The 27,629-nt window shown below is 40.7% G+C and overlaps 1 protein-coding gene and 1 long non-coding RNA gene across 4 annotated transcripts in view; one reads left to right on the top strand and one right to left on the bottom strand.

Moving 5' to 3' along the window:
- SYNPR (synaptoporin) overlaps nt 1-6,493 on the bottom strand; it is a 311,982-nt gene extending 305,489 nt beyond the window's left edge. The window contains exons 1-2 of the mRNA XM_019469833.2: nt 6,342-6,493; nt 6,166-6,231 (exon numbers count right to left, since the gene is read on the bottom strand). Coding sequence (XP_019325378.1) covers nt 6,166-6,231; nt 6,342-6,359 — 84 coding nt within the window. The 5' untranslated portion in view covers nt 6,360-6,493. The remainder of the gene's footprint in view (nt 1-6,165; nt 6,232-6,341) is intronic.
- Nucleotides 6,494-6,655: 162 nt separating this feature from the next.
- Nucleotides 6,656-27,629, top strand: part of LOC109279066 (uncharacterized) — a 236,446-nt gene continuing 215,472 nt past the window's right edge. For all 3 annotated transcript variants that reach the window (XR_008420572.1, XR_008420573.1, XR_002085995.2), the window contains exons 1-3: nt 6,656-6,825; nt 16,559-16,665; nt 25,633-25,728. This is a non-coding gene — a long non-coding RNA (uncharacterized LOC109279066). The remainder of the gene's footprint in view (nt 6,826-16,558; nt 16,666-25,632; nt 25,729-27,629) is intronic.

Below are 27,629 nucleotides of genomic sequence, written 5' to 3'. Positions count from 1 at the left end.
GCACCTCAACAAAAAACTCTGGAGAACCAACTGCCTGCAATTCTTTCAAGAGACCTTTTCCTGTAGGTTCCACACTGACCTCTCTGCAATGTTCTTTGAAATGCAGATACTCCAAGGGCAAGTTCCTGAAGAATCATTTATGCAATGATAAAAATAAAGAAAACACAACAAAAACCCCCAACCATGATAGCATGGTATACAGAGAGAGGGGCTTAAAGAGGTACATGCAAGGTGAATACAGATTTTCTACTTCTGAATTTTGCCAAGATTCTAACTCGCAAGAGGTTTCCATAACGTTCTAAATTACCTTCCAATGGATTTCTACTTTCTCCTTTTTCATCATCCCCAGAATCACCCAAATCATTATCATCATTATCATCATCATCACCACCTTCATAATTTGTTGAGCGCTTTTTATAGCCCAGGCACCGTGCAAGGGGGTTTACTTTCATTAAGTCATTTAATCATTATGGCAACCCTTTGAAGTAGGAGCCATTATCAATCCAATTTAGAGATGAGAAAAATAAAGTCTAGTGAAATTAAATAAATTGTCCCAGGTCACCATGCTAGTGAAAAATAAAATCAGGATTCAAATCCATAAGTAACATTTTTCTCTTTTTTTCTGTATTTATGGGGCCAAACACCAACGGTCTTAATAAACTTGGAAGTGCATTAAGTGATGAATCCATTAGCATACTGGGGAGTTGCTCTTTTATGAAAAGTGTATTTATTGATTCATATTCCAATCACACATGATTTTTGTCACTAATTGAGAGGCTAGAAAGTTATAATTAAATCCACATTAATGTAGCTTTGAAATTACATCAGGCCCTCAATGACAGATTGCTGCTCATAATTTAAATATCTCGCATGTTAGAATTCCCTGTCTTGTTTATACTTAGGAAAAAAAGAAAGACTTGTCTGACTCATACACACAGATTTTTTTTAAGAAAATAGAAAAAAAAAAAAAAGGACCACAAAATGAGATTAAGTTATTGGCTTTATAATCATAGTCTTTTTCTATGTATTTTAAATGAAGAGATACTAATTTTTAATTAGAAACTATTCGACCTTGGTCAATTAATAACCAACATAAAAAATAAAACAATATAAATGACAACTGATGTCTGTTATATTCGTCTCTAAATGCAAACCCTCCTTGGCATTTTCAGAAAAGCCTTCAAAAATATATCTTAGTGGGTGAGATAAACACTGCAAATAGGATAGTATCTGCCTTTTAACATTTCTTTGAGGATTAGAGATAAGATACAGCAGGTGCCTGCCACACTGAAGAAGGCAGAAAAGTGCAGCATTACAGTTGGGAGTGAGAGTGCTCAAATCTTGGCTTTGCCACTTCCCACAATTTTGTTCTTGATCAGTTAGTTAAGTCCCTGCGCTTCATGGCGAAATGGAAATGTTAGTCATATAGATTTTAATGTGCTGATGTATTGAAAGCACTAAAATATAGCGCCTCACATGAAGCCTGCATGAGAAAGGTAGCTCTCGTTCCTTTTCCCATTAAGTGTTCAAAATGATGATACATCATGTTAATTATATATTATATCTTATTAACTATATTATTGCTTTATTTTGTTACTACCAATCATGATTATAAACGCTATTAGTATCAAGTAAGCAGAATGTTGTCTTCTGTTTGTTTGGAAAACATATTTGAGAACTTAGATTCAGGGATGAAGTTTATGCAAAGCAGGTGCCTCCATTTACATGAAGTAGTAGCCCCTATGGCTCATCTGTCAGACATACTGCATCTCTGGATTGGCTGGCTTCCTTTGGGAAGGCAGAAAGGAAAAGCAGAATGGAAATGTGAAGTTCAGGGTTGTTGCAGAAATGGTATAGCACAGTTTGAGATGGATGTCAAAGAGTAAGGATTAGAGGAATCAGGCAATTTGACCTAGCAGGAATTTCTATAGGGACAGAATCCGGACTTGCAGCATCATGATGCTGGAAGACTGTGCTGAATATCATTTGTGGAGTTGAAGTCCTTTTGATGCCCTTACATCTACACTAATTCTGGTCCTGGGTGATGGAGATGTGTTGGGGTCTGCCACATTCTAGTACACATAAATCCACAGGTATATATTCAGAGCTTTGTAAATAGTACAGGGAAGAAAGAATGTGCTGACGATACTTAAAAAAAAAAAAAAAAAAGACCAAAGTCCAACCAGCAAAGAACTGAAGTAGCAAAGTAAGAGTGATCAGTGGAAGGCAGGATTCTATTAACTTAGTTTCCAGAGTAAGACTGAGAAATGGGGTAAATGTAAATTTTTTTTTTTTTTTTTTTTTTTACCATTTCCAAATCAAAGTTTAAGAGATTTGCTGGATCTATTCTATCATCATGGAATAAATGAAACAGACCACTGGGATCAGTGTTATGTCCTGAATTTTGAGTTTGACTCAAAAGATAGTGAGAAGTCCTTGACCTCATTTAAGTAGAGATTAAGAATTGCAAGTTTTGCTTCAAAGTCTTTGAAATTGGCTAAAGCTTTCCCCTGAAGGCTTAGCTTTTATACATTATTTAAACTTTAAATCTACTATATCCATGAGCCTTTCCTAAGAAAAGAGCACATAAAGTGCATGTTTCACCCTAAGGCTATAAATTCAATATCAGTGGATGTCTTTAGAAGTAACACAACTTCATATGGCCAATCCATAGGAAATCATTCATAATATAAGTTATTTAAAAAATTACAGTTGTGCACAACTGCAGACAAGTGACATGCCTGTGGTTCTTCCTGCATAACATAGCTTTCCTTCACCCCCTCCTCTTCCCATTACACCTCAAATTATACCCTTTGAAAAAAAATCAGTTTTAACGGTTCTGTGGTACACATCTATGCTTTTCTCTATGCTCAAACAAATCTGTTTCTCTTTCTCTCTCACACACAACTATATGTCCCTTTTTCTATTTTTTACAAAAATAGTATTTTACTCTGCGCATTACTTTGAGATCTGATTGAATAAATTGTTGACTAAAAAAATGAAAGCCACTTGTTTCCATTTAATGGAATTTAATTAAACTTGTTTAATTTTGTCAAATATTAAGAATGAAACCCTTTTTTTTGCACTTGACAATTTTATCAAAGACAATTACATATACTGACCTTAAGGTCAATGCATATTAATTTAACTCATTCTTTTTAATGGCAGTATAATATTTCATAACATATATGAATCACACACTAATGATTTTCCTATGAATGGACTTACTGTTTCCAGCTCTTTCCTCTACAAATGATGTTGCAGTCAATATCCTTGAACATATATCTTTATATACACTTTTATTTATAAATACTGAAAAACAAAAGGATTATAGTTCAAAAATTTTAAGGAGCACCAACTTTAAAGCTGCTTTCCATAGAAAAGGAGAAACTGGGGTATTATTAGTGCTCTGTCATCATCAATTTTCACCTTTAGCTCATCACTTAACTGTTTACCAAGAACTCTGAAAGGCACTAGGGGGGAACACAGAGACAAACAGAACAAGTTTCCTGCTAAGAGATCACACGCTCTCTCATTGTCACTATCTCCTACAGAAAAAGATGGCTCAGAGAGGCTCCTCCTACTAATGCATACAGTAACATAGATATTCCTTCTCTCTCTCCACTTTGTTAAACTTGCTCAGTAACTAACCTTCTTCTATTTCTCTGCTTTCACCTCTTCACCTTAGCACTTATAAAAGGTAGATCAAGGGGCACCTAGGTGGCTCGTTGGTTAAGCATCTGATTTCGGCTCAGGTCATGATCTCGCTGGGTTTGTGAGTTCGAGCCCCGCATCGGACTCTGTGCTAACAGCTCAGAGCCTGGAGCCTCCATCAGATTCTGGGTCTCTTCCTCTCTCTGCCCCTCCCATGCTCATGTTCTGTCTCTTTCTGTCTCTCAATAATAAATAAACGTTAAAAAAGATTTTCAAAAAGGTAGATCAACTAACTTCTCTGACTTTTTAAGCTTTGTTTTGGTTTGTCCCCTTGTTTCTTTTTTGTTTGTTTGTTTTTGTCCCTTATTCAGGCTCTCTTCCACAAAGAGAATGTAGTAACTGATCTGCAAGCATAAGCTATTCCACCTTATAGCCTTAGAGGCCTAAAAGAGAGGAAAGACTATAAATATTTTAGGTGTAATAAATGTTCTACTAATCCTTTCCCTCTCCCTTTCTCTTTCCTTCTCCCTCCCTCGCTCTCTCTCTCTCTCTCTCACCACGCACATCAAGAAAAAAACAACTATAATGCAGTGTGATAAATTCTCATGAATAAAATGTAATGGAAGCCCAAAGGATGGGTTGAATCATTCTGTTTGGGGTAGAGGAAAGGAAAAGGAGGCAATATAAGAGACAACTTCGTGAAGGTAATATTTAAGCTGAGGTTAAAAGACACACATTTTTTTCCAGGCTTGGGGTGTGAGGATGAAGGGAAACTTAAAGTGCTTTTGAGTTTTGGAAAAAACCTGGATAGCTTAGGGTAGTGGTCCTCCAGCTTAAAAGTGCATAGGAATTATCTAGGGAGCTTGTTTAAAATGCAGATTCCCAGGCACCCATCTTCCCAATATTGTGAACTGATGTCCAGAAATCTGCATTTTAAACAAATTCATCCAGGTTTACTGTACTTGGAAACATACTGGTAGAGGCTGTGTGGTGAGTAGTGACATGGAATGATGCCGTCACAGGACTGAAAAGAATACAATGTGTCAGGTAAATGACAATGTGAGACAATCAGAGATATCAGAAAATTGATGTCAACTCTTTGAATTTTGTTTTGAGACACAATGGCTTGGCAATGGAGTTCTGATTTTGATCAAAAAACCCTGCTTTTCCACAGGGAATGTTTACTGAATGGCTGAATGAATGAATGTGGGCAGAATTCTGAGAAAGCGACCGGAAGCTTCCCAGACCATGAGCCCTGCTGGCTTTGTTTAACCTGGCTGTAAGGGCCACTGTTTTATAATGGCCATCCTGAACCACTAGTTCAAGCTTTCCAAATGCTGTCTTGATGTATGTCAAACTGATACATTCCTGCATTTTAATGCAGGTCCACAAACAAGGCAAACGTGATTACCCTGTAGATCATCCGTGTAAACGCACCACAGTTGTGTAGCCAAAGCCACACGCTAGCCCTTGGAGCTAAGATCAGGGAGGACGGGGCACGCTCTTACATAATTTCCCAGCTAGTCAGTGGTAGGGCCTGTGATTAATGCTACATGACGGGCTTTGAACTTTCTGTCCAGATAAGTCCGCTTGCCTCTCAGAGCTCCTAGCAAGAGAGAATGTGCGACCTGCAGATTTCACTCTGAATAACCATCATCCCAGCCAACAACACCAACATTGCTCTGTGGCCCCGTGAGTAGCTGTTTCTGTGCCTCCCTGCTTGTCAACAGACAGGTTGCCAGAGGACTGTCAAAATGTTTGTTTTTTGTTTTTTGTTTTTAATAGGGGTACAAAGCCAAAGAGTAACAAAACTTCGGAGAGCCCAGTGGCTGAAGCTAGACCAAGAAGGCTGGGGGCATCGGGGGATGGGGGGGGGGGGGGGTAGGTTGTCCTGGGAAAAATCATTAGAGCCCTCGAGGAGTGGCCGGGGTAGAGAAATTATAACGTGGAAGGAAGAACTCCTGCTGTCTCCACCAACAGCATTCACAGCCTGGAAGCGCCTCGCTGGAGCTCCCGCTGGGCGGCTGACCACAAGCTTCCAGCATCCCAGTCCGGGCGCAGAGCTGCCTCAGTGCTGAACAACTTTCGAGCTCCGCCAAGTGGAGGCCCAGCCTTCAGAGAGTCCCTCCTCTCCAGCCTTCACCCCCCCCCCCCCGCCTCTACCCCGCGCAGAAGTGCAGGTGAGGCCCGGAGCCTCACCTCCACCGGCTCCCCTTCCCACCTCTCCATCTCCCGGGGGCTCCCGACAGCAGCCCCTGCGCGCGCGGGAGCGGGAGGCGAGAGGACACCTCGGGGCGCCTGCAAAAGCCCGTCCACATTCCCGCGGCCAAGCTGGGTCCCTTCAGCCGGTCCCCGCCAGCCCGGAACGGCACCTGCGAAGTGGGGAGGTCTTTGGAGCGGGGACTGAACCCCGGGCTCGCAGCGGAAGCCAGCGGAGGGCGCCCCTGCGGACCTCGCCTCACCTGACGGCTCGCCGCCCGGCCCCCCTCCGCGCACACAGCCCGCACTCACCAGCTCCAGCGCTCGCAGGAAGGCGAGGGGCTCCTTCAGCGCCCGGAACGTGCCCGCGGAGGCCAGCTTTGGACGGGCCAGACGAGAGAGAGAAAGAGAGAGCGTGAGGAAGGGGCTGGGGCGCCTCTCCGGACCGCGGGGCGCCCCCCCGCCTCCGCAACCCAGGTCCGCCCTACCTGACTCACGGGGTCCATCGTCTCCTCCCTTTCAGATGAAGTTCGGGGGCCGCCGCCGCCGCGCGGTCCTCGGGGCCAGGAGCCCCGCGTCGGGAAGCGCCGGAGGGGCGAGGCCCGGGGCGTGCAGGCGCCGGCGGGGGCCGGGGAGAGCGGGGCCGGCGCGGGCTGGCTGACGCTCGACCGGCCGTGCGCTCCGCCAAGCCTGCGAGCCCCGGCTGCGAGCGGAGGCAGCCGGGCGGCGGGGAGGGCGCGGGGAGGGGGAGAGGCGGCGGGAGGGGGAGCGCCCGGGGAGGGCCGCCATTGGCCAGCTGCCGCCGGGAGGGGAGGGCGGGGGGCGGGCGAGGCCGAGCGCCCCGCTCCGCCGTGCGTTCGCCGCGCGCGCCCGCTGCCCTCGGGCGCCCGGGAAACTTCGGGGCCGGGGCGCGGGGAGAGCCGGCTGGCTCCGTCGGCAGCACGGTTCCCAGACTGAGGACGGGGGCACCAGGTGAGAGAAGGGCACACACCCCTTACCTGGGGAGGTGTGTGAGGTCCGGTGACTTCTGAACGCCGAAGAGAGCCTGATGACTCGTTGGTCCGCACTAGCCTTCCGGGGGCGCCGTCGGCGCGGCCAGGCAGCCCGGGTGCCGGGGTGCAACCGAGAACGGGGTAATGCAGCCCCTGCCCCCAGCACCAGGAGAGGGTCGGGACCGACGCACGCGGCTGGAAGGGGGAGGGGGGGTCAAAGTCAGCTTGAATAGGGGACTGTGCGCCAGCAGGCTAATTCTCGAGGCCACTGTGTGAGGTCATGCCCACGTTAAAGGTAGAAAATAGGCTTACAGAGGCCGAATCAGCCAAGGTAACACAGGGGCCAGACAGGGATGGAAATTCAAGTTCCTCTCAGCTCATGCTCTTCCACCGAGACCCTTTGGCGAACAAATAACCCCCAATGAAGCTCCTCCGAATTCATCCTGTAGTTGCTGAGTCCTTGCCGCCCAAACTCCTACCTTTTCCCTCCCATGGACTGCTAACCTTGCCCGAAATAATAGCTAACAACAACCAAACGAGTTCCTTCTGTGAGTCAGAAATTGCGCAAAGGGCTTTATAAACAGCATTTCACATAGTCACAAAACCCCCATGGGTTACTACACTATTCTCATTTTAGAGGTGAGAAAATTGAGGGTCATGGAAGGGACGTGGTCTGCTGTAGTTTAAACAGTTAATAGATGACGAAGCCAGAGCTGAATTCAAAAAGGCAGTAAAAGAGAAGTGGGGTAAGGGGTAGAGGGGAGGAAGAGGAGGAGGAAGAAAAAAGGAGGAGGAGGAGAGCGCTTAACCACTCAGTCATGTTGCTGATATGCCCCTTCCTTCTCACTCGCTTTGGACTGGATTCCACATATGAAGTGGTCTCCGGGCAACACAGATACCCCATCTGTTTACTACCAAGATTTGCCAAAAAGGTTTGGAGTTTGTGTGTGTTGGGGGGCGGGGGGGGGGGGGAGTGACTAATAGTTAAGAGTGGGGGATGAAAATGGAAATGAGTAGTTAGGAGTCTGCTAAGGGGAGCCCGCAGGCCAAATATGGGTAAGAAAGATCACATCCAGAGTAGATGCCCCCCCGCCCATGGATTTTGTTTGAGAAGACTAGAAATTTCGTAAGAACTCCAAAGGGCCAGTTGCACCATCTGCAGTCAGCCAGTTTTGTTCCTACTGCTCTTCCTACATACACAGTCTAAAACAATTGGAAACAGTTGTTTCAAAAATAAGCCATTATGCAACTTAACAAGGGGAGGGGGAGAGAAGGCAGTTATCAAGTACTTAGTATGTGACCTGACATTTATGTATATAATCTTGTGTGTGAAGTTGCTTAGCCTCTTCAAGACCTCACTTGTCGTTTTAATCTGTAAAATGGAGCCAACAATATCAACCTCGGCTGTTTGTTACCAGGACTCAATGATGTGGTCAGTTGTAGCACAGTCTTGCCACTCTCCGCAGCACCCCTCCTCTACATAGCCCTGCCTTTTTGAACTCAGGAGCTGCCATTTGATTTGCTTTGGCCACTGAAGTATGGGCAGAGGTGATGTGTGCGTTCTGGGCAGGAGTTTTCAGAACCTTCAGAGATTTCCCATCTTGTTTGTTTCCTTATACCACCACGAATACAATTTATTACACAGAGGCTACTCTGACAGCCTGAGCCCTGGCATAAGACTGATGAAGACCAGGGGCACCTGGGTGGCTCTGTCTATGAAAGCATCTGACTCTTGATTTCACCTCTGGGTCATGATCTCACGGTTTGTGGGAGCGAGCCCTGCATGGGGCTCTGCGCTGACAGCACAGATCCTGCTTCGTGTTTTTTCTCCCTCTCTTCTCTGCCCCTCCCGTGCCTGTGCTCGCTGTCTCTCTCTTAAAAATAAGTAAATAAACTTAAAAAAAAAAAAAAACCATACTGATGAAGAGCAGAGCAGCAGCTGGACTTTATGCACATGGAACCGAGCAAGAAATGCATTTGGGGTTGCAAGTACCTGAGACTTTTAAGTCTTTTGTGACTGCAACGCAATACAACCTGGGGTGATTCATACGAGGATTCACACAGCTAGGAAGTAACTGAACCATGATTCTGCCTGAATCTGTATGACCTCATTGTCCTTGCATCCTTGCTCTTTCCATCACAGTCAACTAGCTTATGGCTATAACATTTCCTGCTTAATGATGATAATTATAATAGCTTATATTAATTCAGTTCTCAGTGCATGCCAGACATTGTGCTGAGTGTTTTAAATACATCATTTAAACCTCACCTCAATCCCCTCTTTTATGGATAGTGCATCCAGGCTTAGAAAGGCTAGCTACCTTGCCCAGGGTCATCTAAACATAAACATCTAAACGTGACTCTTTCGACAGAGAGTGATTTATTTACGCTGTTGCCCACTAGCATTTCATTTGAGCTGAGGAGTGGGCACAGCTGAAGTGTGATTATTGAGCCTGTCCCCCTAGGTCTTTCTTCACACCCAACATCTCTCCTTGCTAATATGGTGGCAGATTTTTCCAGTCCTCCAAACACCGTGTGAAGGAAGCCAGAATTGTGGCAAATGGCAAATGTGTCATAGCTTAGACAACAATTACACATTGTCACAGGATGCTTTTCACGTTCCGGAAATGTATGAGCTTCCGACAGCTGTATCACCAAAATAACCCAGAGTTCCGTATCACATTTGCAATGTTAAATGTTTCGTAGACTTTGGGGTTAGAACCTCTGTCTTCAGACCCAGAGATAACAGTGGGTTCCCTAAAGAACTAGGCTGGGAGAAGTAGGAGGGATGGTATAAACACTGCCACAATATCATTCTCAGTGGCTGAGGGTGACACCTTCTCTTCTGCCACAAGACGACAAAAGATAACTTCTTTCTTACTATAACAGATTATTGCATTGCCTCAACAATCATGTTAAGTAGGGTGAGGTGTAAGCAATCCATTTTAGTGGCCTGTATTGGTTATGTAAATCAGTTTCCAAATTCTTCTTTTATTTTCGACCAGGGACTTAGGTTGATGAAGACTTCCTTTGATGTGCCAAGGCAATTCATTCATTTACTGCCCTGGTTCTCAACAGAGGGAGGTTTGGGTCCTTCCCTCCCCACGGAGACATTTAGCATTGTTTGGAGACACTTTAAGTTGTCACAACTGGGTGGGGGAAGGGGGGGTAGAAAGATGCTGTTGGCACCTGCTGGCATCCAAAGTGTTGTGGCCAAGGATACTGCTCAACCTCCTACAATACAAAAGAAAGCTGCGCACAACAAAGATTTATTCAAAAACTGTCAATAGTGCCTCCGTTGAGAAACCTTGACTTAACAACAAGTTAGGACTTCAACAAGTAATTCAACAAGTAAGGACTGCATGCTTATTATGTGTTAGTACTGTTCTCGGTACTATAAAGAGCTTGACAAAATCCCTGCCTTCACAGAGTTTACACTGCAGTGGGATATATTACAAATCCAATATGTTCCAGGTCAACATGTGGTAAAACAAGCAAATAAACAAAATTTAAGTTATAAAAACGACCATTTTGACTCTCACAGGGGATCAACATTACAAAAACTGAAGTACCAAACTGCAGTAGATGAACTTGAATTATTCAAGCAATTAAATCTTGCTCTCAGTAACAGGGAATAAATAACATGCTTGGGTTTCATCTTCCTATATCTCTTCTGGCAAAGAGGAAAAAGTAATTTAAAATTTTATCCATAGCACCTTAATACAGGAGAAAATACTATCCATATGTTATGACCTTTAAAATACCGGAAGTAAGTAGTGAGTGGAAGTCAAATGTCATATATTGAACTCTCTGCTTATGCGGCTAACCTAAACTTTCCAAATCTTTCCTTGACTAGTGAGTACAAAAGCAAAGCCCAATAGCATGTCTCTGTAATTATTTGCTTATAAATTTGGCTTGCATGGGGCTGGTACACAGTCAAGGAGTTGGTGTGGAAATATTTTCAAGAATTCGAATTTTACAATAAGTGGCAGCATTATCTGTCAACACACAGATCAAGTAAAGCCATCTTTATGTTTCAGTCTTAAATGGCTTCAATATAGGGGCATTTGGGTGGGTCAGTCAGCTAAGTGTCTGACTCGTGATCTCGGCTCAGGTTTTGATCGAAGGGTTGTGAGTTCAAACCCTGCTTTGGGCTTTGTGCTGGGCTTGAAGCCTACTTTGAAAAAACTGGCTGAAATACAATATACAAGGATGTGTGCATGTTTACTTGGCTTGAAACTTCATCACAAAATAAGATTTCATAGGCGTCTATGGAATTACTAGCATTCAAATAAGATCATTCTTTTTTATGAAATGCTTACTTATTTATTTTGACAGAGAATGTGTGTGCATGCACATACACTCATTGGGGTAGGAGCAGAGAGAGAAAGAGAGAGAGAGAGAGAGAGAGAGAGAGAGAGAAAGAGAGAGAGAGAGAGAGAGAGAGAGAGAGAGAGAGAGAGAATCCCAAGCAGGCTCCATGCTTAGCATAGAGCCCCATCAGGCTCCATGTCAGGATCATGATATCATGACCTGAGTTGAAATCAAGAGTCAGATGCTTAAGTGACAGCCACCCATCATTCTTAATTAATAATCATAACTGATAGGGGCACCTGGGTGGCTCAGTTGGTTAAGCATCCGACTCTTGGTTTCACTTCAGGTCATGATCTCCCGGTTCGTGGGTTCGAGCCCCGCGTCAGGCACTGTGCTGATGTTACGGAGCCTGCTTGGGATTGTCTCCTCTCTCTGCCCTTCCCCTGCTTGTGTATGCTCTCTCTCTCTCTCTCTCTCAAAAATAAATAAACATTAAAAAAATAATCATAACTGATGCAAAAATTCAAATGTCAAGACCGATGTGGACTCACATCACAAAATGCTTTCACTATTTCTATTTGCATCTTTGTTTTAAACAAAAGATGTCTGTGTAAATATGGCCTGGCTTGAACACATGCAAATTTAGAAGACCAAAATGCATGTCCAAAGATTCACCATTGACCTCAGGGAATATGAATTGTAACAGAAATCATAATAATGACTCTCAGTATTAAGTAGATGTTGGATAGAATGCTCAGTGCCCCTATTGGCATAACTCAGTATCCTCATCAACCTCATAAGTCTGTATCACTTTCTTGCCTTGTGTAGACAAGAAAATACAGGCTCAGAGAAATGAAGACTCTCAGCTAAGCTTTTATAGATAGTAAACAGCAGAGTCATGAGTTTTCTCCTACCCTTGTAACTTTCTAAGAAAAAAGATACTATGCAGTTTCCATTGCAAATTTGAAAATGTCACAAGCTTTAGGCAAAAATATTTTTCTTGCTGAAACATAAACGAAATGTCTCTGAAGAAATAAAGATGGGTACCATTGTCGACTCCACGTACAACTTCTACCACTGTTTTTCCATGAACCTAATTAGAAGAAACTCCTCCCCTTCTCAAAGGCTCAATCATTCTAATTATTTTTATCTTTCATCATTAACTGCATTTTCCAAAATGCTCATCCTTCTTGACATTCTTCTTGGATCACTCCCATGTTTTCACAGACTCATAGATCACACCCGCTTTGCGTTAATCTCATGTCACCAACTGCAAGTTTTGAATGACATAAATAAAGCCCAAAGAATGGATACATCTTGACTAAAGTGTTACTGCCTGAAAAAAGGGTCTAGCATAAGAGAGGATTACTCAAATTCTGGAAACAGATCAACTGTGCTCCTCATATCCTGGCTCTACCACTCCCTTGTTACGTGACCTTGAGCAAGGCTCTCAAACTCTTTTCATTTAGCTTCCTTATAGCAAAATGGAGATTAACTGGACATCCACATTGCTTTGTAAGGAGGGATATATGAGTTTTCACAAGTAAAGGACCCAGAATAATACCTGGCATTAGAGAATCTAGTACAGAAAGCTGCTAAAAAGCCAAGACATAAGACCTACCACAATGGTAGGGAGACAGCCTATGACATTGGCATCCCAGTGACTGTCATACACCACGACTTATAAACACTTAAAAATCATTTATTTTCTTCTATCTCCTGTTTTTCTTTTCAAAATTCTCATTTCTTTTTCCTTCAAATGTTTCTTGTTTTTTCCTTTCTCCTTAAACTCCAAGCTTGTCATTTAATCTTGGGAATTTTCTTCGGGGGTTGATAAGAACATTGGTAACATTGTTTTTGGGAGGCTTCCCAATATACATACACTTTCCAAGAACATACAATTCAATGTGAAAGTCTTTTTTTTATTTCTTTGATGTTTACAAGTAGAGCTTTGACAGGGATTGTTAGGATGTTCTTAAAAATAGTTTTGGGAATATTTGCAATCTCCAATAATTTTATCCTTGTTTTAGGGAACAGTTGCATACATATACTTATAAAACCCTTACAGATGATAAAGATAGGAAAGATCAGATGAATTCTTTCCTATCTTTAATAAAAGTCTGTAATCCAAATTAGACACTACATGCTTGTCATTTTAGTAAATTCTCCAGATGGTCTATAGACCTCATGCCTCAGTATGACAAAATGGCTTTTGTATCTACTCTAAATGAGTCCAAAGAAAACCCCATCCTATTCAACAATTATAACGCATTTACTTATTCCTTACCAATATGAACCTTTAAGTCAAAAACAAACTCAGATTAATTCAAACGCGAGACATTGGAAAATTGACCCTTTTGTCACTTCATGGTTGTATTCTCTGCTGGCCAAGGTCCTTTCACACAGCTTGACAAGTGTGTGTGAGGGCACTGCTGGACCACTCACACAGAGAAACACAAATCCAATACCTAAAATTAGATCTTTACTAAATTACACTGCACTGCACTTTTACACCTGCTTGGCAGATAATACCCAGAAGAAAGGTATAATTACATAGGTTCTTTGGCAGAAATAGAAGACAGGTTAAAACCCAAAAAGTCACTAAAAGAGAAGGAAGGAAGGAAAGACGAGAAACAGAGTGGGGAGGGAGAGGAAGAAGACAGAAAATGAAAGAATCCTTTCCCCAAATCATGGTCAGCAGATATCGACAGCTTTCTTAGAAGTGACTTCTAATGAGGATGTACTATGTGCCAGTCACTGTGATAAGCTTCTTATACCACTACAAATTAGTATTATCCAGAGTTTGCAAATAATGGAACTGAGTCATGGATAAGTTGAAGACTTGCCCAAGTTCATACAGCTAAATGGAAGTGAAGCCAATATTTTTTTTTTTAATGTTTATTTTAGAGAGAGAAAGAGAGAGCACATGCACATGAGCAGGGGAGGTGCAGAGAGAGAGGGAGACAGAAAATCTGAAGCAGGCTCTGCACTGGCAGCAGAGATCCTGATGCGGGACTTGAACCCATGAACTGCAAGATCATGACTTAAGCCGAAGTCAGATGCTCAACCTACTGAGCCACTCAGGTGGCCCTGAACCCAATAACTCTTGAGAGGTTGAACTAATTTTATACCTTCTAATTATCCAAAATATAAAATATACATCGATTATCCACATTCTCTTCTTTTTTTTTAATTGTGGAAAGAACACGTGTGGATATCCAGGTTTCACAACATCATTTGCTGAAGAAACTGTCCTATCCCCATTGGGTATTCTTGATAATCTTGTCAAAGATCAGTTAAACATATATGCTTGTGTTTATTTCTGAGCTCTCTACTATGTTCCATTGATCTACGTCTGTCTATATGTCAGTGCAAACTATTTTGATTATTGTAACTTTATATTTTGAGATCAGGAAGTGTGATGCCTTCAGCTTTGTTCTTTCTCAAGATTATTTTGGCTATTCAAGGTCTCTGTGGTTCCATATGAATTTTAAGATTGTTTTTACTATTTCTGTGAAAAATTCCATTGGGATTTTTTAAAGTTTATTGTTTTGAGAGAGAGAGAGAGAGAGAGAGAGAGACAGAGAACATGAGTGGGGAAGGGTCAGAGAGAGAGGGAGAGAGAGAGAGAATCCGAAGCAGGCTCTGCACTGTCAGCATGGAGCCCAACGCAGGGCTTGAACCCACAAACTGTGAGATCAGTGACCTGGAGCTGAAACCACTCGTAGCCACGAGTCGGGCTACTGAGCCACCCAGGCACCCTGCCATTGAGATTTTGATAGGCATTGCATTGATTGGAGATTGCCTTGGGCGCTACGGATATTGTTAACATTACTAAATATTCCAGTACACAAATACGCATTTCTTTCCATTCATTTATGTCTTCTTTAACTTCTTTCAGTGTTTTGTAATTTTCAATGTAAAAGTCTTTTACCTGCTTAAGTTTATTCCCAAGTATTCCACACTCTCAGTCATCGTATGTCCTACTAGTTTTCATCTCGCTACTAGTAATTTTTGCAATGTCATTTGTTATTGAGGAGAGCACTTTTCCCATTTATTTTCAAGATTTCTAAAGGTTTTATTTTAAAGGATTCCTTATTTTACCTTAGTGTTATAGGTTGTTAAGTACAAATGAGGTGATAGGAGCATGTTTGATTAAAAAAATTAATCAAGCCATGAAGAGGCATGGGGGAACCTTAAATGCCTGTTAAACATTAGAAGTAATCGGAACAGGCCGCACAGTATATGATTCTGGCTATATGACCTACCAGAAAAGGCAAAACTATGGGGACAGTAAAAATGACATTGTTTGCCAGAGATTGTGGTGGAGTAAGGGATGAATAAGAGACACACAGAGGGTTTTTCAAGCAGTGGAAATACTCCGTTTGATATCATGTGATGGATACATGTCACTTTACATTTGTCCAAACCTATGTTATATATAGTGCCAAGGATGACTGTAATGTAAACTGTGGACTTTGGGTGATTACAGTGTGTCAGTGTAATGTCATCAGTTGTAAAAATTCTACCATTCAGGTAGTGGAAGATGATAATAAAGGAAGCTATGCTTGTGTTGGGGTAGAGAGTATATAGGAAATCTCTGTCCCTTCTGTGCAATTTTGCTGTAACCTAAAACTTCCCTGAAGAGAAAATAGTCTTAATTAAAAAAACAAAATGATAGATCTAGCAACCATAGGTTAACATCCTGAAGTTAAAAAAAAAAAAAAAAAAAAGTCCATCATTACTTAGTGCTTTTATTTTACTAGCCAGGGACCCATCATACTCAATGATAGAATAACAAATAACACAATTTTCTACAACTCTTCAAGTAGTGAAATGAATATGGGATTACTTTTTCCTTAGCATGATCTATAAATTAAGCAAGAGAAATGTAATTCTCTCTGCATGGCTTTATTTCTATATGCAGATTAATTAAAGGTAATTTTTTTTTTGGTCTTTTGTATATTTTGTGCGCATTTGTGTTCATGAGAGCTTATGAAGAGAAAATATAAGCACACTAACACTCTGATATCCTTTCTTCTCTTTATGTTTCACATATTTATAAAAGTAATACACATAAAACTTCAAAGAATCTAGAACTACCTAAAGTAAGATTTTTTTTTCCCACCTCCTACTTCTATTGCTTACAGGAATATACAATTTTCTATATAGAAGTATATGGATGCGAATATATGTATATGCATATATATATGAATATATTTTAAAAATATAATGTATATGTTATATCTATTTCAAATGACGCATATATGCTATCGTTAATAAAAGTGAGTTAATACCATGTATATTATTGCACAACCTACTTTTTTCACTTTAAATTTTAACAGGGTTTTTTCCTTGTCTCCACATACCAATCTACGTCCTTTTTTTCTTGTGGCCAGGTAGGATCCGTATGTGATGACAAGAGCTGTAGCGGCCACCTTGGCGTCAAGGATGAAGGTCATATCTGGAGGATGATAGCATCATCTGATCTTTGATCTATTACAAGGTAGTACTTTGTTCATGCCATTATGTTTTGGAGTTTGTTAGATTGCCTTAGACTGTACCCTAATAAAATGTCCCTCATTGCTCAGTTCCAGTGGCATCTATTCTGGGAAGCCTAGATTTCCACTTCCTTCAGTCATAAACCAATCAGAACTGGCCACTCTTATCCCAGTGGTCTTTTCACTTTGAAAATGTTTCTTTCAGCTTATAATTCTCTGGTTTTATTCTACTTCTTGTAATGTAATGTCTGATGTTAACAAAGAAGCCTATCTAATATTCCAGACTAAGTTAGGTGCCTTTTTCCTGTGCTATCTTAATACCCTCTACTGCTGTATAACAATTATGATCCAATTTACCTTGTCAGTGTTTACCTGCCCACTATATTATGTAAGCTCCACATGGCAGAATCTTGGCTGCCTCCTGTGTCTCCAACTTCGACAGGAAATGTGGCACATCATAGGCTCACAAAAAATGCTTATTGGATAAATAAATGGTCTCCTTAAAGGTAGGAAATATAGATCAATCATATTTGTAGCCCATTCATTGCTAAGCCTGGTGTCTGGCACCCCTTTGGTGGCCCGTAAATGTAGAATGCAACAAACTAGGTTTGAATGGGATGTTATTGGAAAAGATAGGATGGGCTTAAAACATCAGTTCTGCGAAGGGCCGCGGGCAGGTATTTTTGGTGAACGGGATCTTCAAAAGTCTTGCAAAAAGTCTTACAAAAGACTTACCTGCCAGTGTTTCCATCAATAAATACGTTAACATTTCTTTATTTCTGAGAAATAATCACTGGAAGTAACAGTAAAAAAAAAAAAGAACCAGACAGGAATGGCTGTTACATAAATTCTAAGATGAGTCTTCTGTACCTTAAAAGCAGTTGTGTGACTTTTCATTTCAACTCGAAACCTCACACCCACCTTTCCATGGTCAAGCATTTGTGAGCAAATTCATCATTAGTTAATTTCTTTAGGTATGGGGAAAGAGGTTCTACTTACACAAATGGGTTAGAATGGGATCATGAGTAACTTGTTATATCACCTGCAGGAAATTACTTCCCATCTGATCTTTTGTACTTTGTACAAAATACTTTTGTACTTTGATCACAAACTCCACATGTTCCCCCAGGCTCTTTGCTTCTTACACACACACACGTTAATGATTACTGTCTGATTGTTTTCTCCACATTCACATGTGTAAGATCTTGTTTTCTTCACATTCACCACGTGGGTAATATGTTGTGAGCTCAGTGAATATGGAGATGGAACCCCTGTTTGGGGTTCTTGTCTCCTCCCGGACATTAGCCTCTCTCATATTCAGTTCTGCATCAGCTCTCTTGCTGGACAAGAGAGAACTCCAAACTCATAGTCTGCAACACATAAGCAAATCATATCCTAGATTATTAAGAAAACAGAATTTATGCTTATATTTGGGGAAATAGATAAATGGGATACTTAAATATGTAAATGGTTTCTCATTTATTATCATTAATATTATTTGAAAAATATGTTGTATATTAAATTCACAAATATGTTGTATATTAAAATTATATAGAAATTGAGAGAAATATCTATGGTTGATATGCTAAGTGAAATAAGTCACACAAAGACAAATACCACATGATTTCATTTATATGTGGAATCTAAAGAAATCAAGCAAACTAAAAAAACCCAGACTTTTAAATACAGAGAACAAACTTGTGGTTGCCAGAGGGGTGAGGGTAGGGGATGGGCAAAATAGGTAAAGGGGCGTAAGAGGTACAGACTTCCAGCTATAGAATAAATAAGTCACAGAAATGAAAAGTACAGCATAGGGAATATAGTCAATAATATTGTAATAACTGTATGGTGGCGGATGGTGAAAACATTAAAAAAAAAAGAAATTTCTAGGTTGACACAGTGAAGAAACTTCAAAAAATAACATATTTGGGACATTTACTTTGAATCCTCAACAGTTCTATTCAACTCCCCTATATGAAAACAGGTTGATACTAAGTTCTCTAAATTTTCCATATTTTCCACAAATATTTGTATATAAACAGAAGTGATCACAAACACATGTGTTGTATGTATCCAGAATAGATTGACTGATGTGATCAGTACTCTGCAACATGAAATGGAAATTTCCTTAATATCACCCAGGCCTCTCCTTTTGCTGTCTGCATGTCATGTAGTCCTTGACCAGTATCTTCCTCTTTCAGAAGGCTCTGTGGGAGCTCTCAGCCCTCACTTATGACTTGGCATATAGAATCATGAATTAAATTCTATGCTCATTTTATTTGCTTATTTATATGAAGATTGATTATTCCACAGTGTGAAATAATGAACATTCAAGTGATGGGAAATCTGAATTTGTGAAACCATTTGTGGAGGTATTGACTGTTTCAGAATATTTCCACTGAAATGGATGATACTGAACAAATTGCCTTATTTTTTTGTCTCCCATGATTGCCCCAGGCCCCTGAAAGAAACCTCAGACATGATTTTGAATTGCTCTCTCAACAAAATGCTATAGGTTATTTACAATTTTCTTGATTCTGAAATTTGTAATTTCCAGTCTCATTTAATAATCAAAGCAGCAAAACTGAGTAAAAGTTAAATCTTTCCCTAAGCCCAAACCAACATGGCGGAGGATGCTGTGGATTGCTTCCCTCACTCTTTCCTTGCTCCTCCTCTCTCCCTTGCTAACAGGTTTCTGGCAGAAATGAAGAGTGGTCAGTGTCAGTGAGTAGGAAGGCTCCTAGTTGACTGATACTGTTGTAAAGTGGCTTCGTTCCCTCTCAGCCTGGAAGACTTTCTCTTTTTCAGAAAGACACTCCCAATCCCTACCATCAGGGACCCACTCACCTGGCTGTCATTGACCCAAGGTGTGTGCTCCTGCCTCCACTGGTAACTTATTCCCTTTGCAGCTTCTTAGGAAACTGGCAGCCCCAGGAGGCTAAGAGGATCCATTACATGTAATGTAACATGTAATGTACATGTTACTGATCCATTACATGTGGCTTATGGGTGGTCCACAGAAAAAAACTTGTGAATCCTTTTTCCCAATAAACTTTGAGAGAGCAGCTCACCCAGAGTTTCCATCTTTGACTTTAACATCTCTACCATTAGTTAACCCAGTATATTTCTCAGCAAGTAGCCAGACACCAGCACACTTTCTCCAACTGCTGGGTACACACATTGAGCTCCACGTTCATGTCTGTAGGTTTTCAGTGAGCTCAGTGCAGGTCTGTAGTTTCATGCATCAGCTCTTAAAGCATCCCAGGAGAGCCCAGGGCCATAGTATAACTTTCGTGGGCCCTAAGCAACTTGCCTTCCTGGCTCTTTCTTTTCAAAAACATACTAAAACTTGTATTTTATAACTGCATTGGCGTAAAAATGAATATAATCCAGACTGGATCATATAAATTTTTTCTTCTGATTTTTAAAGGATACTGAAACATTTTTATGAGCCTCTTCATGCTTCCTAGGCATTGTGCCCCTGGCCTGAGTGGAGAAGCCAGCCCTGAGTAAACCTGCATAGATTGAACCAATATATTGAACAAGTGAAACTCAGGAGGATGTTGTAACATAATTTTATTTTTTTATTTCCTCCTACTAACAATTTATTGAGAACCTATCACGTACTAGGCACTGTATTAATAAACACAACAGGCACCTGTTGTTTTCAGCATTTGAATGTTGTCAGATAGGTGATATAAAGGTAGTGAAAAAAATAACAGGGCAATAGTGCTAAAAAAAAAAAAAAAGAAAGAAAAGAAAGAAAAAGAAACCACAAATGCTTGGACACATTTATGTAATAGATTCTACTCTTGTCTGGGCCAAGCCCCACCTGGGGGAACATGGGCATGTACTTGACTCGGTAAGATATAGATGTGTTTCCTTTCGCATTAATAATGAGTATGGCAAGGGGCACCTGGGTGGCTCAGTCAGTTGAGCATCCGACATCGGCTCAGGTCATGATCTCACAGTTCGTCAGTTCAAGCCCCACGTCAAGCTCTGTGCTGACAGCTCAGAGCCTGGAGCCTGCTTCGGATTCTGTGTCTCCCTCTCTCTGCCCCTTTCCCACTCATGCTCTGTCCCTCAGAAAATGAAAAAACGTTAAAAAAAATGAGTATGGCAAAGTCTGTGTCCACTTGGATGGGGAGCTCTGATTTGGGTCTCTGCAGCATCTGTGAACTTTGGCCAGGTATGCTAGAGTCCGTGTTTCTAGACTCAGTTTCTTCATTAGTAAAAAAAAAAAAAGAAAAAGAAAAAAAGAGAAAGAAAGAAAGAGAGAAAGAAAGACTAGAAGAGAAAAGAAAAGAAAAGTTTAAGGGCACCTGGGTGTCTCAGTTGGTTGAGTGTCCAACTCTTTAATTTTAGCTCAGGTCATGATCCCAGGGTCGTGGGATCAAACCTCGCGTCCAGCTCCATGCCAAGCGTAGAGCCTGCGTAAGATTCTCTCTCTCTCTCTCTCTCTCTCTCTCTCTCTCTCCCCCCCCCCCTCCCTTCCTGCCTCCTTCTCTCTCTCTTTCTCTGCCCCTCACCCATGTGTGCGTACGGTCTCTTTCTCAAAATAAAATAATTTTTTAAAAATTTTAAGAGAAGTTGTCTCTAATGCCCCTGCTTCTCCATAACAATTAAGGAAGTGAGGTAAAATATATTTTTAAGTATTGATAAATGTGATTTAAGTCCATTAAGTGGACACGCACTCTGACTAAATATTATTTCTTGGAGCAAAAGAAACATCTCATTTATTCAGGAACTGTCTGTTGAATGTCTACTCCACACAGATGTACCAGGGAGTGGAGTTACAAGAGTGAATGCATCAGGCAGGTTCCCAGCCCACGTGGAATGTAGAAGTTCGGTGATCAAATACCTTGTCCTCTTCTCTACTTGCTGGTATATTGAATATCATGGACGCAGAAGTATTTATCACTGGCTAGAAAATAATCATCGTTCTTATACCGATTCTTCAGATTAAAAAGGAAAGGAAATTTTGTTTTGTCTTGTTTTAAACAGCACAAATTTCAGTTGAAGAGTGTCATTGGAAACCAAACTGCCACTGTATACTGTATACTTAAGAATGTGTTTGAATTAGGGGCGCCTGGGTGGCTCAGTCGGTTAAGCGGCTGACTTCGGCCCAGGTCACTATCTCACGATCCGTGAGTTCGAGCCCCGCGTCGGGCTCGGTGCTGACCGCTCAGAGCCTGGAGCCCGTTTCAGATTCTGTGTCTCCCTCTCTCTCTGCCCCGCCCCTGTTCATGCTCTGTCTCTCTCTGTCTCAAAAATAAATAAATGTTAAAAAAAAAAAATTAAAAAAAAAAAAGAATGCATTTGAATTATATCTATGAGTTTGAATAGCTCCTGTGTCTTCCTTGGAGGAAGATACCTGTTTGGTCAATAAGCCAGTAATGTGCCCTCCACTGAATTTTAAACATTTCTATATTTTCTGTTAGGAAGGGCAGAACTGGGTTTTGTGTTAAATGGCTAAGTACCACTTACATTTACATTACAAAAAATACGAGACTCTATTTAGCATTCAGTTCTGAGACACAATAAAAAAATACGCATACTCCTGCTATGTGCTGATAGGAGTTGTTTTGGCTTTTAATAAAATTACTTTTTACTTAGAGCACTTCCTCTTAAAAACTCAAAGATTCACTGCATGCTTAATGGGCATGTGCAACTTTATCTGGAATAATTTTTTCAAAAAGACCTCAAGTCCGGAGAGACTTTCTAATGTATTATTATTTTGCTTAAATTCAAGCATCATGTTGATCACATATCTTCTCTTTTTTTTTTTTCAATATATGAAATTTATTGTCAAATTGGTTTCCATACAACACCCAGTGCTCATCCCGAAAGGTGCCCTCTTCAATACCCATCACCACCCCCCATCAACCCTCAGTTTGTTCTCAGTTTTTAAGAGTCTCTTATGCTTTGGCTCTCTCCCACTCTAACCTCTTTTTTTTTTTTCCTTCCCCTCCCCCATGGGTTTCTGTTACGTTTCTCAGGATCCACATAAGAGTGAAACCATATGGTATCTGTCTTGCTCTGTATGGCTTATTTTGCTTAGCATCACACTCTCCAGTTCCATCCACGTTGCTACAAAGGGCCCTATTTCGTTCTTTCTCATTGCCATGTAGTACTCCATTGTGATCACATATCTTCTAATCGTTCCATATTTGTTGCACAGATTACTGAGTTCCTTCACCTTTTAATCTGTCCACCATCAGATAAAATCTCTATCCATATTTTTCTCATTTTATGGAACCCCTGTGTCTTTTGCCCTCAAACAGCTATTCCAGGCTCTAAATTATGAAGGATGTGGAGTGGGTTTTTTTGTTTTTAAGTTTATTTATGAACAAGAGACAGTGTGTGCTTGTGCATGAGGAGGGAAAGGGCAGAGAGAGAGGGAGAGATAGAATCCCAAACAGGCTCTGTGCTGTCAGTGCAGAGCCCAATGTGGGGCTTGACACGGGGCTCGACGTGGGGTGTGATCCCACCAACTGTGAGATCATGACCTGAGCCGAAATCCAGAGTGGGAGGCCCAACTGACTGAGCCACCAAGGCACCCCTGAAGGATGTGGAGTTTTATATGTGCTAATCGCAAGTAGAGGCAGAACAGCAGAATCGCTGTGGTTTGTCTTTGAAGACCAAAAGATAACATGTAAAAGTTATGTGACTTTGGGCAAATTACTTAATCTCTCTTTGTTTTAGTTGTCTGTAAGATTAGGACATATTAATAGAAAATACACTTAATGTGGTTGTTTGAAGATGTGGCAGTTTTGAAACACGACCCCCAAATTCTTTGACACTTTTCTCATCAAAGTGTGAAGCTGATGTTCCCTCCTATTTAATTTAGCTTTAGGGCTACCTTGTCAATGGGATACATTGTGTCACGTTCTGGACTCTTAAGAAACTAGAAGCTTCAGCTTCTCTCTTGTTCTACTAACCAACCCAGCTGCCCGGTCAAGTGAGAAGTCCTAGAAGCTCATGGCCAAACTCACCTGGAGAGGAGTGATCATGAAATATGGGGGACATAGTTCAGCCCATAACACCTAGGTTGCTTCTACATATCCTACAACGCAAAGGACAATCTCCTCCTTGCTAGACATACACACAATAAAGGAGTACCTGGCCCAAAATTTGAACAAGGGCAAGATTCTGGTCTAGAGCCCTGGGTTAGCACAAAACAGGGGCTCAATAAATTTTTACTGAATAATGAATGTGTGGCTAAAAATAAATAACTGAAACAAAGTTTGATAAAATGGTGCTTCCCTGACTACATATCATAAACTCTGATATTTTCTTTTCTATATTCTTAATATTGGTTGCACCCACTAAATTGGTTTTTAAAATCCTGTAGTTCCATATTTAAAAAGTTATGATATATAGAATGCTACCACCATGAGTCATTAGACTGATTTTTAACAGAGAGGCTAAAATTCATTCATCAAAATTATTATTTTAAAGTAGCCTGATAGGAAGGCAATACAGTTGTTCAAATGATGCTGCAGACTTTCAAGAGTTTCAGGGCACCTGGGTGGCTCAGTTGGTTGAGTCCGACTTTCGATTTCAGCTCAGGTTATGAAACTCATGGTTTGTGAGATTGAGCCCCAGTGACAGTGTGGAGCCTGCTTTGGACTCTCTCTCTCTCTCTCTCTCTCTCTCTCTCTCTCTCTCTCTCTCTCTGCCCCGCCCCAACTCATGTGTGCACTTGAGTGCACTCTCTCAAAATAAATAAATAAACATTTAAAAAAGAGTTTATTGGGGCACCTGGGTGGCGCAGTCGGTTAAGCGTCCGACTTCAGCCAGGTCACGATCTCACGGTCCGTGAGTTCGAGCCCCGCGTCAGGCTCTGGGCTGATGGCTCGGAGCCTGGAGCCTGTTTCCGATTCTGTGTCTCCCTCTCTCTCTGCCCCTCCCCCATTCATGCTCTGTCTCTCTCTGTCCCAAAAATAAATAAAAAACGTTGAAAAAAAATTAAAAAAAAAAAATAAAAAATAAAAAAAATAATAAAAAAGAGTTTATTTGGGGCAATAGACATTCTTTCCTTCAGAGTTTGTGGAACAATCATGTTATTTTATAGTACCCCACTTGTTTTTTAATTGTAAATTTATTATCTCTATTGAACAACTGTCTTACCATTCTTGACTCTAAATGCCCTTTAGCTGCTATTAAAATTTAAATCCACCCTCAAATGGTGATTACTTGGCACCTGTTACAACAATCAAAATAATATGCTATCCGTTCTAACAGCAATTCAAAACAATGGCTTACAAAATAGTTTTCATGGCTTAGAATAACTGCAGGATGACTTTGAAGGTAGCCATTCTTTTCTGCATATTTAAGTTCTGGTGATATGTTCAGCGTCTATTACCTACATGTATGACCATAGGCTAGGGCATATGAAAATGTATGACTTTGCCCAGTTCTTCAAATCATATGTCCTTGTTCTGATTATCAACACATTTTAAGAAAAACTTTTTGTAGTTTTGTGGTGAGAAAAATTGCGTGTTGACTTTTACAGAAACGATGGAGAAAGAGTTGTTTTCCTTAAAGGCACATTGCAACACCCTTCGTCACTGAAAAAAGAAAACCAAATGAGTTCTCTTTGACAGCTTTATGCCACACTCAAAAGATATTTAAGACCCATATTTTCATCTTTTATTCTGAAATTATTGAAATAAATGCTACATAAATGGAATTCTAATTCAATGTAATGGATCACAAAACATGGTATAAAGATGAAAGGATATTTTATTATGCATTGTAAATATGTTTTATAACAGTAATATATACTCTTGGTTTAAAAGAAATCTTTAGAAAATGGTGTAAAATGAAAAGTCTCAGTGTCTAAAGGAAATCAGTTACTCATTTCTTTCATATCCTTGAAACATTTAGCACATACAACATTTTTATGCAAATGAATGCGTACTTTCAAATTGTTTTTTCCCTCTTTTAATGTAAAATTTATCTTGCAGATCTCACATTGGAGCATATTTGCTTGCCTCATTATTTTCCATACGTATTACTCCATGGTATGTGAAGTGAGAGACTGTCTCATTCCAATAACTAAGGTAAGGAAGACGTTCAATTATCTTTATTTCTCTTTAGCTCAACTTAATTTCATCTCAAGATTCAATTCCCATGGGTGGCCAAAAACGGAATCTCTGCTACTTCAGGGTTTTTCTGCATGGCATTTATCTGAGTTCCATGAGACGTATGTAGAGCAGAAGTCCTAAGACACGAGTGTGGCATCTAACAAGATGTTGTCTTGTTATTGTCATTCTGTGCTGGCAGATGCTAAGATGTCTACTATTCCTCCTGGTCCTCAAGCACTGCTCCATGTAGATCTCTGTTGATCATCCCTGACTCCTACTCCATTTCCCTTAGATTCTTTGGATCTCCCTGATGTGTCTATGCCACTCTCAGACACACGGGATTACTGAACCATGCTGGCATTTGGGAGCCATTCCTTCCTATTCTGTTTTTTCAGCACTATGTCAGGATGCTGTCAACATTGGTGGTCATGGGAGTTGGCTGGGGGTGGGGGTAGATTCTAGTCCCATGCAGGCCTCTATCTAAGAGGCAGGTTTTCTTTTCTCTTAGACTCAGCAAAATGATCTGTAGCTTTTGTTACTAACCGTCCCTGGATTCAGCCTGAAATGGAAGGCTCCTTTCTAGTGCACATACATGCTCCTTCTGTAACTGCTTCCCTTTTGCCAACCCAGGAAGTTTTTATCTTGGAGGGCAGATAAATAGGTTTCTCTTGTTTACTGCATAAGCTTCTAAATATCAGGGTCTAAGCATTTGAAACTCAAAAGCCAAATGTTCTCTACGTATTTGTCATTTGCATTCTGCTGTGCCATTTGTCCCCTGAAGCAAGGGACCCACTACACCAGGTGAAAAAGATAATCAGTCTTACCCCCCAAACAGGTAATATTACAAAATGTTATCTCGTCACACGTATATATGTCCTATTTATGAAATATAGGTAGTAATTTCTGTTGTTCCATTGATTGCTGTTGCTGTTGTTATAAGCCACATTAACCATCTTCGTCCATTAGCTTGAAAATTTATGAAAGAATATTGACAATAAAAGTCCTAGCTTTGGAATTCCCAGGAGAAAGTGCAAGGGAAAGTATCATTTAAATACTGATGGATAGGACAACATTTCCCCTCCGGAAAGGTTATACCACCACAATCTTGTACAGAAGTGCATACTTCTCTAAAATAAAATAAAATAAAATAATAAAATAAAATAAAATAAAATAAAATATAGTAAAGTAGTAAAATAAAATAAAATAAAATAAAAATTTCTGCTTCTCCATAGCTTTAGCCACTAGGATTTTATCACGTATTTAAATTTTTTCAGTCTGTTAACTGCAAGTATTATTTCCTGATTTTCTGATTTTCCACCTTTAATTCAAAGAGAGTTTGGGGCGCATGGGTGGCTCAGTCTGTTGAGTATCCGACTTCAGCTCAGGTCATGATCTCACCATTTGTGAGTTTGAGCCATGTGTCAGGCTCTGTTCTGACAGCTCAGAGCCTGGGGCCTGCTTCAGATTGTGTCTCCCTGTGTCTCTCTGCCCCTCCCCAGCTCATGGTCTGTCTCTCAAAAATGAATAAACATTAAAAAAATTATTAAAAAACCAAAAACAAAAGAAATTGAACATATTCTCACATTGTTTTAGCCCTTTGCACCTTATGTTCCCTAAAATGCTTATTGACATGAAAAAGATTGTGTTAAATAATCCTAAGGTGGTTTAAATAGAATCTTTTTAAGAGTTACATATTTGTTTATTTTTGTTTTGGGAAATGGATTACATAGAATTTAATGCAACTATTTCCCAGTCTCTACTTCATTTGACAGCAAATAAATACTATATAGGGTTAAGAACAAAAGAAAAGTGAAAATGAAAAACTGAGTCACCAACACACAGCTAATAATTATGCTCTGACTGTGTTGTAATATCTC

Source organism: Panthera pardus, unplaced genomic scaffold (genome assembly GCF_024362965.1).
Source record: "Panthera pardus isolate Hobbes unplaced genomic scaffold, ASM2436296v1 HiC_scaffold_8, whole genome shotgun sequence".
In the NCBI taxonomy this organism is placed as follows: domain Eukaryota; kingdom Metazoa; phylum Chordata; class Mammalia; order Carnivora; family Felidae; genus Panthera; species Panthera pardus.
The sequence above is the reverse complement of the archived record's forward strand: the minus strand, read 5'-3'. Positions and strand labels throughout refer to the sequence as shown.